At 36.5% G+C, this 14,569-nt stretch overlaps 1 protein-coding gene across 1 annotated transcript in view; it reads right to left on the bottom strand.

Moving 5' to 3' along the window:
- Positions 1–14,569, bottom strand: part of MYO1E (myosin IE) — a 95,651-nt gene that overhangs the window by 38,445 nt on the left and 42,637 nt on the right. Inside the window, exons 5-10 of the mRNA XM_087745401.1 lie at positions 9,743–9,830; positions 8,007–8,096; positions 6,912–7,043; positions 5,326–5,460; positions 3,974–4,106; positions 271–467 (exon numbers count right to left, since the gene is read on the bottom strand). Of these exons, the coding sequence (XP_087601527.1) occupies positions 271–467; positions 3,974–4,106; positions 5,326–5,460; positions 6,912–7,043; positions 8,007–8,096; positions 9,743–9,830 (775 nt within the window). The remainder of the gene's footprint in view (positions 1–270; positions 468–3,973; positions 4,107–5,325; positions 5,461–6,911; positions 7,044–8,006; positions 8,097–9,742; positions 9,831–14,569) is intronic.

Below are 14,569 nucleotides of genomic sequence, written 5' to 3'. Positions count from 1 at the left end.
CATATGGGACCGTTGTGGCAGGAGACAGAGCAAATATAGTGCTGAAAGCACAGCTCATTTGCTTCAAAGAAAGTGTATAGCATTTGTCATATAATCAGTGCCTTGTATTTGATATCTGTGGTCATGCTCCCACTGCACTGCTCAGTGCTGCTGCTAAGGGTTAGGCAAAAAAAACATACTGGGTGAAAGAAATGATGGACTGCAAGGAATATTCCTAGTGTACTTGTACTTGTTTTGATACTTCAGTAGAATCAAGCAAACCCAACTTACATCCACCAAGTAATCAAAAACACGGGAATGAAGGGCCTTGGCTAGTGCATCCCTGGTGTAGCAGGCTTGTTCCACATTTAGCGTTACATTAATGGACTCAGATTTGCCTCCCCACTTGCTGTCCATCTGTCTGCTGGTCAGTTTTTCCTTTAGGCGGTCCTGGTTAATTCCCAGGAGAAAAGCAGGGAAAGCCAAAACTGCAAGAAAGATCAGGGTTGCTGGATTATGACTTACAGACTAAATCGATACAGAATGAAGGAAAAAAAAAAAAGCTGTATCTCTAATAACAATCAGCAGTGATAAACCTCATGGGGCATGCAGCTCAAAAAGCAAAAGAGGAAGGATTTATGTCTTTAAAATTTCACTAAGCTCCCCAAGAACATTTTCAACTCTTTACTTACATGCATTTCAATTAAGATAAACCACCTTGAAGTAAAATAGCCAGCTCTTTCTGTACCTTCAGTCCTTCAAACAGGTAAGCTGGCTTAGGTCATAGTTTTGAACTATGTGGTTCAAACAAATCACTCTTGGAGGAGATGGAAATAAAACATAGAGCTCACATATTAAATAAAATTGACACTACTGAAAATTCTTTGTAAAAACATGAAATGTTTAAAATATAACAAAGAATATGCTATCTGCTTCCTAATATTCTTTCCCTTTCTTCTTCTAAGTTAGGATATTGCAAAAAGTTTTCAATTGCCTTGCCATTTATTTGGTTTTGGTTTTTTAATCCCTTATTCTGGAAGTACTTTGCAAATTCTGGTTTCACTTGTTTCTAAGTAAAGCAGAAAAATACATCTGTGCAATAAGCAGCCACAAGTCTAGTAGTCTTTGCATTCTTAGCACATGGTGCAGATGTTAGCTGCAGGTGCCACACACCTTAAGGAATGGAAAAAGAAAAACAGCTTGAAAGCATATGGAAATAGCTCCCAAGGGCAGCTCTTGGAGTTGGTATTGCACCTCCACCGAACCACATAATCCTCTAACAGGGTCTTCTCCGTGTTCCACTGCTTTCAGATCTACTTTACTGGTGTGAGGAGGATGTAAAATAATCACTAAGGCAGCAGCCACTTGTGCTTTGCACATCTGTAACATCACAGCATCATTTCACTGAACCCTTCAGTACAGTAATCCAAAATTATTTTTGAAACTGCAAATAACCACCAGCTTTCTGAAATCTCTTTTATTACCATCAGCAAGCTGATTAAATTTACCCTGGAGTACTACAAACCACACAACTAACCCAAGTTGAGTCACTGGCAACATCTCTGATAACTCACTGAGAACTCAGGTTGAAGAGCACATGAAAAGATCAAACATCACATGCTTTAAAATGGAAAAGAATGTAGGTAATTATAGACCAAATATGCTCACATATACTGTAAAGATGCCAGAATAAGTATTTAGCCAATACTACTGCAAGAATTTACAAAGATAGTATAACGGTAAGAACCACTATGCATACCTCAGAAACTCTTCCTTCACAGTGCTAATGATTACTGTACAGGAAGAATAGCTGGACATGACTTGATATAACTTCACATTCTTAAGATGTGTGATTGTCTTCCCTATTTAGGGACTATAGAGTTACCATCTAGAAATTACTAAAAAGCAGGATATGAATGTAATTGAAAAAATGATCCTCAAAGAGCCATCAATTGTGTTCTGTGGAATAGTTTTAAACACAATCTGTGAAGAAAAGCTGTAAAAGACTAGGTTCACTTCATCAGTTTTCAGAAAGTGTAAAACAAACGTTTCAATACAATGCAAGTGTAAAGAGGGATGGTTTAAATTGTTTTCTGCATCCAGGAGAGAACAAGCAGTATTTGGCGTGATTTGTAACATGGAAGACTTAGAATAAATAATAAGAACTTTGTTATTATCAAGCACGGTAACAGATAGTAATCATTGGCAGTTTTAAAGAAGTATTTGTCTAAATGTCTGTCAAGAATGGTCTGTACAGATTTGATTCTGACTCAGAGTATGAGACTACAGTTTTTGGTGTCTTGAAGAATGGCCTTTGCATATTTTTCTGCATTTGGCTATATAATAACAAGAACACTATTGACCAAATTCTTAAACTTTTTATTATTTCAGACTTACGCAAAGCATGACTTATCAGTGGTCTTTCATTGTGTTTTATCTTTTGTGGCTATCCAGGCTATAAATGCTTTACTATTTAGTTGGCTAGGACAAACAGTAAACTGGGGGGAGGATTAATGGAAAGAGAAATGAACCCAACTTTCAACTTCATAATGCAGAAATTGTACTAGACATTGCTATTTCTTCTCTGGCTTCTTTAAAATGCAGTATGTTTATGAATAAGATCTATATTCATTCTATCTGCTAATTTTTTCAATGTATTATTCATACACAACTTCTTTATTTATAAACTCAGTGAGCAAAAGAAATATGGTGTACATGGCTCATCACAGAAATACCATTTACCAACATATTTTCAACTCATGTCTTTTCAGTTTGTTACTTTTTGATGCAACACACTATCTATCTCATCTGACTATTAAATGTCTTGATTTCATTGAAAGATTTAATACTGTGATTTAAATGGAGGCACAGTAGCTCATTTGGAATCCTAAGGCATACAAAAAAATCCTATAATTTTCTTTGGATGTATAAAATGCCACAAAATGGTTTTCTTTGGGTTCACTTACTATTCTCTCCAATTAAGAAATTAAGGTTAAAAAATAGTAATTTTTATTTCCCAATTTCTTAAAACAAATAGCAGGAGAGTACTAACACAGTTGAGTGGGAAGGTGACTGCACAAGATACTTTATTCATATTTAACTTACCTAAAACTAAACAAATGCAGTTTTCCTAAACATAAGGACCATTCTGAAATAAGAGTTAAGAGAACAGATAGATATGTGTAAGCTACTACGTATGTTGTACTTATCCACTCTGTCCTTAAACTATCAAGGTAGTACAAAATCAACATTAGATGCAAGGCATAAATCATGACAAAAATATTTAAAACTCAAGAGCTATTAATCTTTCAACATCTTGCTGATGTGGGCCTAGCCGATACAAAACAGCAGCCAGAGGTGAAGGATGCAAGGACAGTGCATTGTGGATAAGGAAATAATAAGGAAATAGTTACACGGTAGATGTACCTAATAATGAGGTATGGGTTAAGAAATTTGAGACAGGGAACAGAACTGTAGTATGTAAATTCTGCATTTCAGTTCAATTCTGAATTTCTCTTTTCAAGGCACCTCTTCTGGATGCATGTACATATACATATATGCCTGAATGCTGACTGTGTACCTGAAACTCGGGATTCTCCACAAGTTGGTAGCTGCTTTCACATGGCAATGAGGTCAGACAAACCATGTAAGAAACAGGTGTTTTTATGAATGCATGCTGATGCATTGAAAGGAGCAGAGTTCAAGTTTACTTGAAAGTGTTTCTAACAATTTCTATTATTTCATGCTCAAAGGCTGGAAAAAGATTTCTTAAATTCAAAATGCAAAATTGCACTCCTATTAAGTCGGTGGCATTGTACAAGACAAAGCAGAGGCCTCAGTACCATTGGTTTTGGAAGAGAATCTAAATTAGCAGCCTCGCACTGTAAGAAATGATGCACTGTGTCTGGATAAGCAGCTCAAGATTGCAGTTCACCTTATGCCATCTGGGTTTCAGCCCATTGCTAATTCTGTAACAGTTTCCAGAGGTACTTACACTCCTCACTCTCCACTGCTGCATAGTTGCCAACTTCTTTGAAGCTGATATTTCCCAAATGCAATATTCCTGCCACTATCTGCAGCACCAATGCCTGTTCCTCTGCAAAGATCCCAATCACACTCATTGCATGCTGGGAAGAAAAGGAAAAAAAATTGAATCAGTCGAAGAATCTGTTCAATGACTCTTGTCATAGAAGTCCTTTTAAAATGTTGATGTTAACAATTTGAGTTTTTCAAAACAGTTCAAATACCTAAGGCAACCAAATTTCATTACAGCCTGCACTAAAGTTTCAAAAGGTACCAGATGTCCTACTTCAGCATTTTTGTATGTTTTACATACAGAAGCATCTACACCATTCACAAGATGTGTTAGCAAAATAAATTCTTGAAAAATTAAAGTTACTAAAAAACAAGCACCTGCTCTTAAGTGTCACACTAAAAATAAACAGTTTCCTTGCAAAATGGGAAACAATGAACTTAAGAGACAATGATTTTATTCCTTCTACACAGACAGCTTATCCACTTGGACTAAGAACTGTGAAGCTGTACTGCATGACTCTAAAAAGCAGCACAGTCTGTCTGGCTTAGGCTGTGAATTTCAGCCACTTACTAGAAAATAATCCACAACAACATCGGGTTTTGGAGTCTAGAGTACATCGTAACTTACAGAACATCTTCTCAACTGACTGTTTTTCTAACATACCAAATTAGCTAGAATACAACAGTAATGTTTTTTTTTTTTAAGCCTTTAAATGTGCTACATATATAAATAAGATGTGTTAACACACTTATTTTAAATAGTAAATTTCTAATAACAGGAGACCAGCAAGTTGACATGACTTGCATAAAGGTCACACAATGAATTGGCAACAGCACTGGATAAAGATCCCTGATCTATGCTTTCTAAGTCCCTTTCTCCAGCCTTTCACTTGCATTGTTTTAAATAGGCATGGAAGATCAGTCACCACGAAGAATTCAGCTAAAACAGAGCACTCTCTTATATTTTCTTCTAATGGAAATTCCTCATTGTGTTTGCATTTTCACATTTTTCATACTGCAGATTATCTGCACTCAATTAAATTTCATTAAATTTGTACCCTTCTGAAAGAGAACAAACAGAAAACAAAAAACCTTTCTATAGAAGTATCTCTCTTCTCAGCATTGTTAGGCTGCAACATAGGACCTCTTCAGGGTAACATACCTCCTCCTCAGGGTAAAATATAATTAAAATAAGTTACATCTACATTAATTTCTCATTCCCACATTAATACATCAAGGTCTTTGCTACAAATGGACAGAGAAATGAACATACAGCCACCACCAGGCAAATCATAAGAGTAAAAAGCTCACCAGTGTTTCTTGGAAATCGGATCTGTCATTGATGTCATCAACTTTGTAGGACCCAGAGAGACTCAGATAGTAATAGTAGTCCATACTGGTAATGCCAAGACTGCTTTTTTGTTCTGAGGAGGCCCCTTCAATTAGCTGCAGAATAAAAATCCCCAAATTAGGTATCATACGATGATCTTCAGCAGAGATAAGCCAGGTCGGAAACAGGTGACTGAGCCTGAAATTACTGGGAGAGGTATGGCTAGTGCTGTGCCAGGTATGTATCTTTCCTATGTTTTGCTAATTGTTTAACCCAAAAGACCAGATTCTCATTCCCATTCCCAGGAATGGTTTAGTTCTAACTTCCGTATCTAACAAAAAGCAAAAACTGTGACTGACTTGAATGCCTTCCATTATTTTTACCTCATAAAGATATGGTAAAGTGGGTTTTCCAATCTGTAATGTATTACCTAAATCCTCAGGAGCAACATTGTTTTCCGTGCCTACTGAAAGTTAGGCAGATTGAAAGAACATACTAAGAAAGCATTGTTTGTGACTCTAATTGTGAGGCCAAATACCCTTTACACCATTATAGCGTATGTTAAGCAAGTTTTGAACTGCTCCAATACTATGGTGATTTGAAGCATGGCTCAAGTTACACCTCTTTGCATCATTTAGGCCAACAGGGCCAAGAGTAAGTAACAGAATAGTTAAAAAAAGGTTCCTGTACTCTCTGTGATGCCAGAGGAGAGGCTTCTCAGACCTATGTAAAGTTTACACAGTTGTGCACAGACATGGCTGCAAGAGGAAGGAATGAACAAACTAACCTCAGAAGAGAATAGTCAAAACCCCATAGTTTTTTAACTCCTGCGTCAAAAAGCCTCTCCAAGCCACAAAGGAAAATCAGCAGGACAGTGCAATTTGTTCATATACCTCAGAAGGGGAGAACACACAGCCCCTGGAGCAATTCCAGCTCCAACTCAGCCTTCCATCCTGGCAATGGCACCTCAACTTTATGTGAAGCTGCTTACAGTCACTTACAATGCACTGTCTTTACTCTAGTTTTGTAGAGCTTGATCGATGGCACTTCAGCAAATAAGAAACTCACATGTCAAGGACCAGTGAAGGCCAGAAAAGCCTTTTGAAACACATAAAAAAAGCAGGTATGCTTGGAGGATTCAACAAATAGATATTGTCCTAAATGTCCTAGAAAACTTACCTGAGAATCAAATCTCTCTTTCACAGCTGTGCTATGGAATTCCAGAGCAGAAAGTATAATTATATAGGCCAGTTTAAAAAGAAATCTGTTGGAAAGTTATTATTTTCTATTACATTCTGCTGGACTTTTCCACATGGGAGTTCACAGTGAATTTCCAAGCAAGGCCTTTGAAATATTGAAGCACTTTTGTTCTGGAGCTGAAAAGCAGCTAGGTAGGTCTATGTTAGATCGTGTTTTAACATGCTCTCCAGCTTCCCAGTGATATCCAGATTATCTTCTTCAGTACACATTCAGTAATCTCACTGTGTTGAAAACAACTTTTCAATCAAAAGGAAAAACTGGTCGTAATTATTTTAAATAACTCGGAAAGGATCTATACACTTCTGACCTGGTAAAATATGTGAAAACTCCTCTCTCCAGGATTCCTCATTACAACTCGAGATTTTTCCAGTAGGAAGTTGGAGATTTTCCCTCCATCTGGTTCTCCACCTGGGCTAAACTGGATTTCAAAGTATTTCCCCTGCAATAAATAATTAAAGCTGTTGAATGATTAGTAAATACAAATCTGAAATCATGCACTTGTACCGTATCTCAAGGAAGGCTAGTAGGACATTTAATCTTTATGGATGCAGTGACACAGGTGCCTCAAGGTATAACCTCAGCTTAGATTCTCAAACTATCACATATCTTTCTTTCTGTGTTTACACAGCGCTAGACTCAGGATAATACGTCATGTGTTAATACAAACGTAGAGACGAAGTCAGTGGCTTCTTTTCACTGCTGAGACTCTTGCTTAGTATAAAGGAAACCATAAGGCTCAGCTATACAGGAAGTAAATTTAACAGATTTATGACCAATGGCAAACATAGCGTTCTGCTGGGAAGCAAGGTAAAGCAATTATCTTTTCCTTTCAGAGAGACATTAATTGCATTAACACTCACATTGGCCGAGGAACAAATTTCAAATTTGTAAAGCCTATGTGTAAGTTTTAAAAATGGAACCTACAGTATCTTATCTAGTGATCAGTCATTTCACAGTATTATCTTGAGTATGTTATAATGACAGACTGAAAATAATTCCTGCCTACTTTCTGTACATATTAGTAAAGGCATTTCCCATCAAAACAACTCTAAGGATGGTTTCATCTACTTTTAAAAAAGCTATCAATTTTATTTTTTTTAAACATATATAATGGTGTATATTTTACTGATACTGGCCAGTTTTTTGCAGATAAGTTATTTGCTTGCAGACTGAACACTTTATAAATAAATTGTGACCAGTACATATTGTAAGAGAAACAAATGCGCAACCTATACAGAATGAAATAGAGGCCTCAAAACAAATACTTTGTTTTAAAACACACTTTATATTTTATTTAGATTTACCTCATTTGTAGTCAATTTATATTATACTCCTGAATACTGTCTCTGTAACAGCACAGAAGTTGGAAGAATAAAGTAATCTCTAAGGTAGAGGGACTTACAAATCTGCTGGAGTTGTTGTTCCGTACAGTTTTTGCATTCCCAAAGGCCTCCAGTAAAGGGTTGGACTGTAGAATAATATCTTTAACATGCTAAAATTTTAGGAAACAAGAGAAATAGAGATTCAGAAATAGACATTTTTAAAGTTCTTACAGATTTTCTAGAAAACCATGACATCTAAACTATATATGAAAAAAGCAAGAAAGCCTGCATCTGTAAGAAATCCTCTTGATCAGATAAGGAATAGAATCTAACCGTCTTTTTGTTTCAGAGCTTCTAGTTCCTATTTTTTGGAGACAATCCTACAAAATTGAATAAAATGCCTGAAGCTAAAAACTGGTCCTTCTGTTCACTGTTCTGCCACGCAACACAGCCAATAAATTGATCTGTTTTTTTCATCATCTTGATTTTAAATAATTTCCTTCTTACACATGAGCATGTAAATCTTTTTGGGGGTCTGGAACCACAACCAATGAAGTCAGAACAGCATGAAATTTAGGAATCTGCAAGTGCTTCAGCAACCTGTTTTGGGATCAATGATGCTGCTATCTAGCTGTCTTAGAAAGCAATAAAGTGTGTTACTATTGTCTCTTTATCTGATCCTGAAAGTTGGAAGTATGGACAAGGTATTAGCTTTGGAACAAACCCAATGCATGCTGGGTTGTGAAGAGAAGACTGAATTTTATTCCAAAAGAAATGCTCAAGGCAACTTACCAACTTTATCAACTGTTACTCTGTAATCACTAAGAATATTTTTTAATTTTGTACAAGAAGCTGGAATCTTTTAAATAAAACAAAATATTTACTTATCAAGTATGATTATATTTATTCCAAAAATAACACAATGCATACTTTCTCTGGATCATTCTCTTGGTTACTGAATTATTCTCTGCAATGTTCCCAGTATCACTGTTGCGCAAAACTAAGCAGAAAGAACATACTGAACATCAGAGACTGCAATAAAGCAGAAAATAACAGTAAGCACTCAAAAAGAGTGGACTGGTAAAAGCAGTTACTACCTACCTACCACTGCCTGTCAGTCAATGAATGACATTGTAATGTTATTAAGGGAATTTTTATGGCTAATTCACTCAATTAGCTTTAGTTAATAGATTTTAATAGATAGAGTAGACATTGATAGTATAGTTATTAACAAAAGCAACTATTTGCCGTTTCAGCTAGCTTTCAGATACTCTAATTTTGACTAGATAACCTCATAGAACAGATGATGTTCCTGCTGTTGGCTCTCTGATGTATGCATACAAATCAGAGATTTAATGGAATTAAGAAAAACTCGAAAAGCCAGTTCAGTTTTCAATAGAATGCCAACACAGGATGAAAAAACCCACATCTACTAAAAGGAGATTGGTGGTTGTTCTTAATCTGGTTAAGAAAAAGAATTAAAGTACCTTTTACCCCTTAACTAAAAAAAAATATGCTTGTAGACATAATTCAGCATGAGAGCTACAAAACTTTTAGCAGAGATGCTTCTGGGTCTGTGGATTTCCTTCGCATGGCTCCCATCACACAGGCAGCCCGGCAATCTGCAAGCAAGCAGTTCCCTCTTGTCTCTCTGCTGTTGAGGGCTTTTATGTATTTCTAGCTGCTCACCCACAAGCTTCTTCAGTAGAGTGCCTCTTGGCTGCCAGTGTCTGCCAAGACAGACCTTTGTCATTCTACCTCTGAAGTAAATCTTCAGACTATGCTTATGCTTCAGTATTACTCTATATCAACTCACCTGTACTTTAGGGCCACCTCCTGAAATTTTGGAGATATAGCTCATTATATATTTAGCAGCTACAGTCTTCCCAGCACCACTTTCCCCACTATGAAAAAAAGAACACAAAAACATACCTGTTAAGATTTTAAATAACTCTAGAATGGAGTAATTTGAGGTTTATTTTGTTCAACCAAGACTAAGTACCTTAAAAATGAATAATAATAAATACACACCGTATCTACATCAGATAAGCTGGTACTATACAGACTGATATAGCATTGTAGCGTGGTATTTGGATATGTTTGTGAATAGATAATTTTGAACACATCATCTTGCATGGGCACCAGAATGTCTACAGGACTTCAAAGTCAGAAAACTATGGAAATTGAGAAATAAATATACTTAAACCAAGATGCTCAAAAGAGAAGAAGTGTGTTAAGAACTCAATTCCCATCTAAATTTAGTGGGATTTCAGATCTTAACACAAAAACTCCTTCGAAAATCCAAGCTTTGAATGCCATGCCAGATACCTACTTCATTTCAGAAGTCTTTTGTTTTAGGTGTTCCTGAATGAAATAATGAGACATTATTAATCACATCCTGAATGACGGAAGAACTACCTTCCTGTTCCTATGCCTCTTGACACAGGGTACAAGAAGTCTTAATATTCCATACTAGCTTTCACAATTCCTTCCTTCCATTATAATATTTCACTTCAATGGTGAATAACGTTTACAACATCAGTAGATTTGCCTTCTCACAATTAGTAAACTTCTCAAGAGGGAAAGAAGATCGGCATGCCAGGCAATCCAACCTCACACTTTATTTCATACCTTGAAGCTAACTTCATTTCAACAGAATTCCTCCAGACTTACATAAATCTTGGTGCAAGTCAGCTTGGACCTTAATGAATTTACCCTGACCTGGACAACTAATACCAAAGAAGAACACGTGGATGTTAGTTCAATGTCATAAAGATATCTGAAATATTTTTTTTCACGTGTGAAAAATCTGTGCTACATTTAAGCTCCTGAATAATTTCAGTGAATGTTGTTGACTCTTCTATCCTGCGCCTACTTGTTCCTGGATATGGATCAAATGCACATCTTTTCCTGCACAAATTTTAGCTACGTTTGCCAGAGAAACATCAGCATGTCCTGCACAGGAAAAGGACTTGCTGAGAATGTCAACTCATAGCTCCTTATCAGCATGAGTAATGGGAGACATTTCCAAAGGCTTAATTCTGAAAAAGCTCCCCAAACTGCCAAGCTGCAAATATCATTTTACATCTTTAAAGCTTCCAAACAGTACAGAAATACTGAAAGGCTTTTTTTTTTTTTTTTTAATCCCAGAAATGTTTTCGTGCTTTTGTCTTCTCCTGACTGCAGTTTTACAGATCAAACAGGAATCTTGAAAAGGTGAAAAAATACTTCTTGATCATCTCATCTGTGAAGTGCAGACCATGATTTTTATTATTCTGAGTCATCTTTTCCTAAGCATCAAGAAGAAAGCCGGTATTATTGGTATCTACTACATTCACAGGGACAGACAGAGTTTGCTGGATGGCAAACTGGATTTAGAAGTTCAAATCAGCAATAGTTTGATAATTAAAATAACATTTCTTCAAAATTTGCTCACAGTAAATTTGCTCATCCTGTTGTAAAAAAAGACAGACAAACCAATGTAAACCAAATCATACTCTTGAGTTTACATATGCAGTTTTCAACTGAATACAGAGGAGGATCCAGGGCCAAACACTGAACGAATTTGATCAAGTATTATTTATCACGCAGTAAAAATGTAACACATTTCTGTAAGATTTTCTTTGATGCATAAGTTATCCTTCTCCTCTTTGTTCAAATTAAGTGTGGCTTATCTTTCTCATTCCATAGCATCTGCCGCAGAAATTGACCTGGAGGAATATAGTTCCATTTTATTGTTAATCTCTGTTTTGATATAAGTGGTCCTTTATATCAAATTCAATTTGGCCGAAAGAGTGCCTTTCAGAGTTTGCTTTAGATTTATGCATGCATACACTTTTTTTCAGTTTTATGGTTTTATTGATCCGAGACCAGTAAATTGCTCCACTTAAACTAGAATAAAACAGGATGATGCATTATTTATGAACTGAAGTAACTTCATCTGATGGGATGGTATCTTGCCCCAGTAAAGCTCAGGTAGTCAACTGTAACATGGATATTGTGGCATTCCTGCCAAATGACTCTCATGCAGATTCACATGTATCTTACTGCTCTGCTGCTATTAAAACTATTTTAAAAAGATGTAAGAATCATTTTCTAGCTTGGTAGTTTTAAGTATGTTGGAAGTACGGAGGTTTTTAAAGGTTGAAAAAACGGTTATAATGGCTTAAAGTAAGTGGACTGTGGTACTGACAATTCTCTCAGAGACTTTTCTTACTAAAAATAAAAACATTACATAGTCTCAATCACTAACAAAAAAGATAATGCTTTGAAAGACATATTGTTTCTTCTAGCACTATTTGCTACTTCAGAAAACTGACATTTTGTCCAGCAAAGTCAATTAACATTTAGCTAAAATCAGAATAAGACTACAAATGCAGTGGGAAAGTTTTTGCTCCTTCCTTCCTTCCCAGAGGAAATATAATCAGTGATTAGAGTAGAGAAGCAAGATCTGAAACATAGCCTCATCGTTCTCTCTAAAATTAATTTTCTGAGTGACATTTAATATAGTATCCCTAGCTGTAGAACAATACAAGTAATACTTGTATACATTGCCAGGACAATGTAGAAATTTCAATAACAAATATTTATAAAGAACTCTTGGATCTGCCAGTAAAGAACACTGCCTATGTAAAATACTCTGATGTGTTTGGACAAGCTTTTTGGTTTGTTTACATAGAAAGTTTATTTTCTCTAATTATGTTCCGAGACACTTCAGTAGCGTAACTTCAGTGAAATATTTTTCCCTTCTGAATCAGAGCTTTTACCTAACTTTTCTTACTGCATTAGACTTATGTTTCTACCACTTCCTCATTAAAATTCAACCATATTTCCAGTTAGATTCTGTACAGACGTTTTAGAACAATCAGTCATTTGAGTCTTCAGGAAAGTTGAGATACAGAAGCTGACTAGAAATCTCATATTAAATTTTGAACTTAATAGACTTAAGATAGACATGAGTTGTTCACTAAAAACAGTTGGGGTGGTAAACGATCTTTCCATTAACATAATATTTGTAGTATTTAAGATGTATTGTCTTTTCAGGTATGCAGTCATCATACATAGCTTTACTGTACTCAAACATTGCCATATGGATGTAAAATGTAAACTAAAATTACAGACAAGAAGGACTCAAAAACTGCTTTAAAGCAACTGCAGAATCTCCTGGCAGAGATCACAGAAAGAAAGGGAAAATAAAGTCCTCAACTTCACAGAAAGGTAAAACCTTAAGAACGCTCCGAAGATTAACACATTTATTGCTACATAATAGAAAAATACCAATCATAACCTCCACTCTCTTAATTAAAGGGCAATGATAGTCCAGAAGGAATTAAAAACCACAACAGACAATCCTTCGTAATTAAGATCTGGATTGGACAACTCCTTGTTGATAGTTTGGAAGGGCCGCCATTTCAAGCGAGGAAGAAATGAGAACATTCTGCTGTAGTAGACATTTATGAGCTTGATTCAATAGAGGCTTAAATTAAGTATCATGCCTCAGTAAAACATAAACTTAATGAGAAATCAAACTCCAGCATAACTGCGTTACTCATATGAGTAAACTTCCTTTGTCATTCTGCCCGGTGCATACGAGACGGTGGGTACTGCTCCCTCCTCCCACCTAAGCACACACTCTGCACCTGCATTCAGCCCAGCCAGAATCCAGCCCATGAATAACCTCATTGTTTACACTGTTAACAGCCATGCAAAATAGCTCATGGCTCCTCAGCTATAATTAGACATCCGTACATGTAATTTTCTTAGCACATATGCATATACGCTGCAATTACTCCACTAATGAAACAGGCTTCCCTGGCCCTGGAAAAGTTGTTTGGTAACAGTTTTTAAATCATCATTATCACATAAAAAGATTATTTTTGGTTGTTATCTATTCAACCTTTCAGAGAACTGCATTTTCTTTTGGATCTGCTTTCCTAGTTTGTTCGCTGACTTTTTGAAGAGGATGAGCTTTTTCTATCAGTGTCTAAATGTGTTATTTGGAATTCTGGAATTAAATGCCCTGGCAAAAGGGGGTGTGATCCTCACACACACACAGGGTCCTGACTACAGCAGGACACTGCAGGGACCTTCCTTCACCTGCCTGGAAATCTATGTCTAGTCTCTAGGAATGCATGTCCCCTCCCAGGCCTGGAAGTAGATGCCACAGGTGCCCAAACCACATGCTATAGGAAGACACAGGTGTGCACCCACCCCTTCCCCATTGTCCTTGTGTCTCCATTCCCGAGTCTCCATGTGCACCATAAACCAGACGTTGCCTTTTTGATCTGACTGTGAATCAGTCCAGTCTACACCTTATTTCTTACCTTCTCTCTTTGCAAACCTTTCTTTAGGGGGGAAATCTGCCATCTTGAGGGGGGAAAAGAAGGAAAAACCCGGGTTTGTTTCTGTACTAGCTTGCTCTGTTCCTTCTGTTCCACCAGGGATTTTCAGTGAAGTCACTCCAAATTCAGACTAGTTGTGAAGTAGAGAAGCAAACAGGCACCTCATAATAACCACATTGTTATCACCACTCATTTTGCACAGGACAAATTTTTATGGCAAAAACTACGGTTCACTGAAACGCGAACATTCATTTGAAACTGCTTAGGTTCAGCAGACTTCTGCAGAACTAAAGGCAGACAGA

This window comes from Nipponia nippon, unplaced genomic scaffold (assembly GCF_047370975.1).
Source record: "Nipponia nippon isolate SJK-2023a ecotype South Korea unplaced genomic scaffold, ASM4737097v1 scaffold_9, whole genome shotgun sequence".
NCBI lineage: Eukaryota > Metazoa > Chordata > Aves > Pelecaniformes > Threskiornithidae > Nipponia > Nipponia nippon.
The sequence above is the reverse complement of the archived record's forward strand: the minus strand, read 5'-3'. Positions and strand labels throughout refer to the sequence as shown.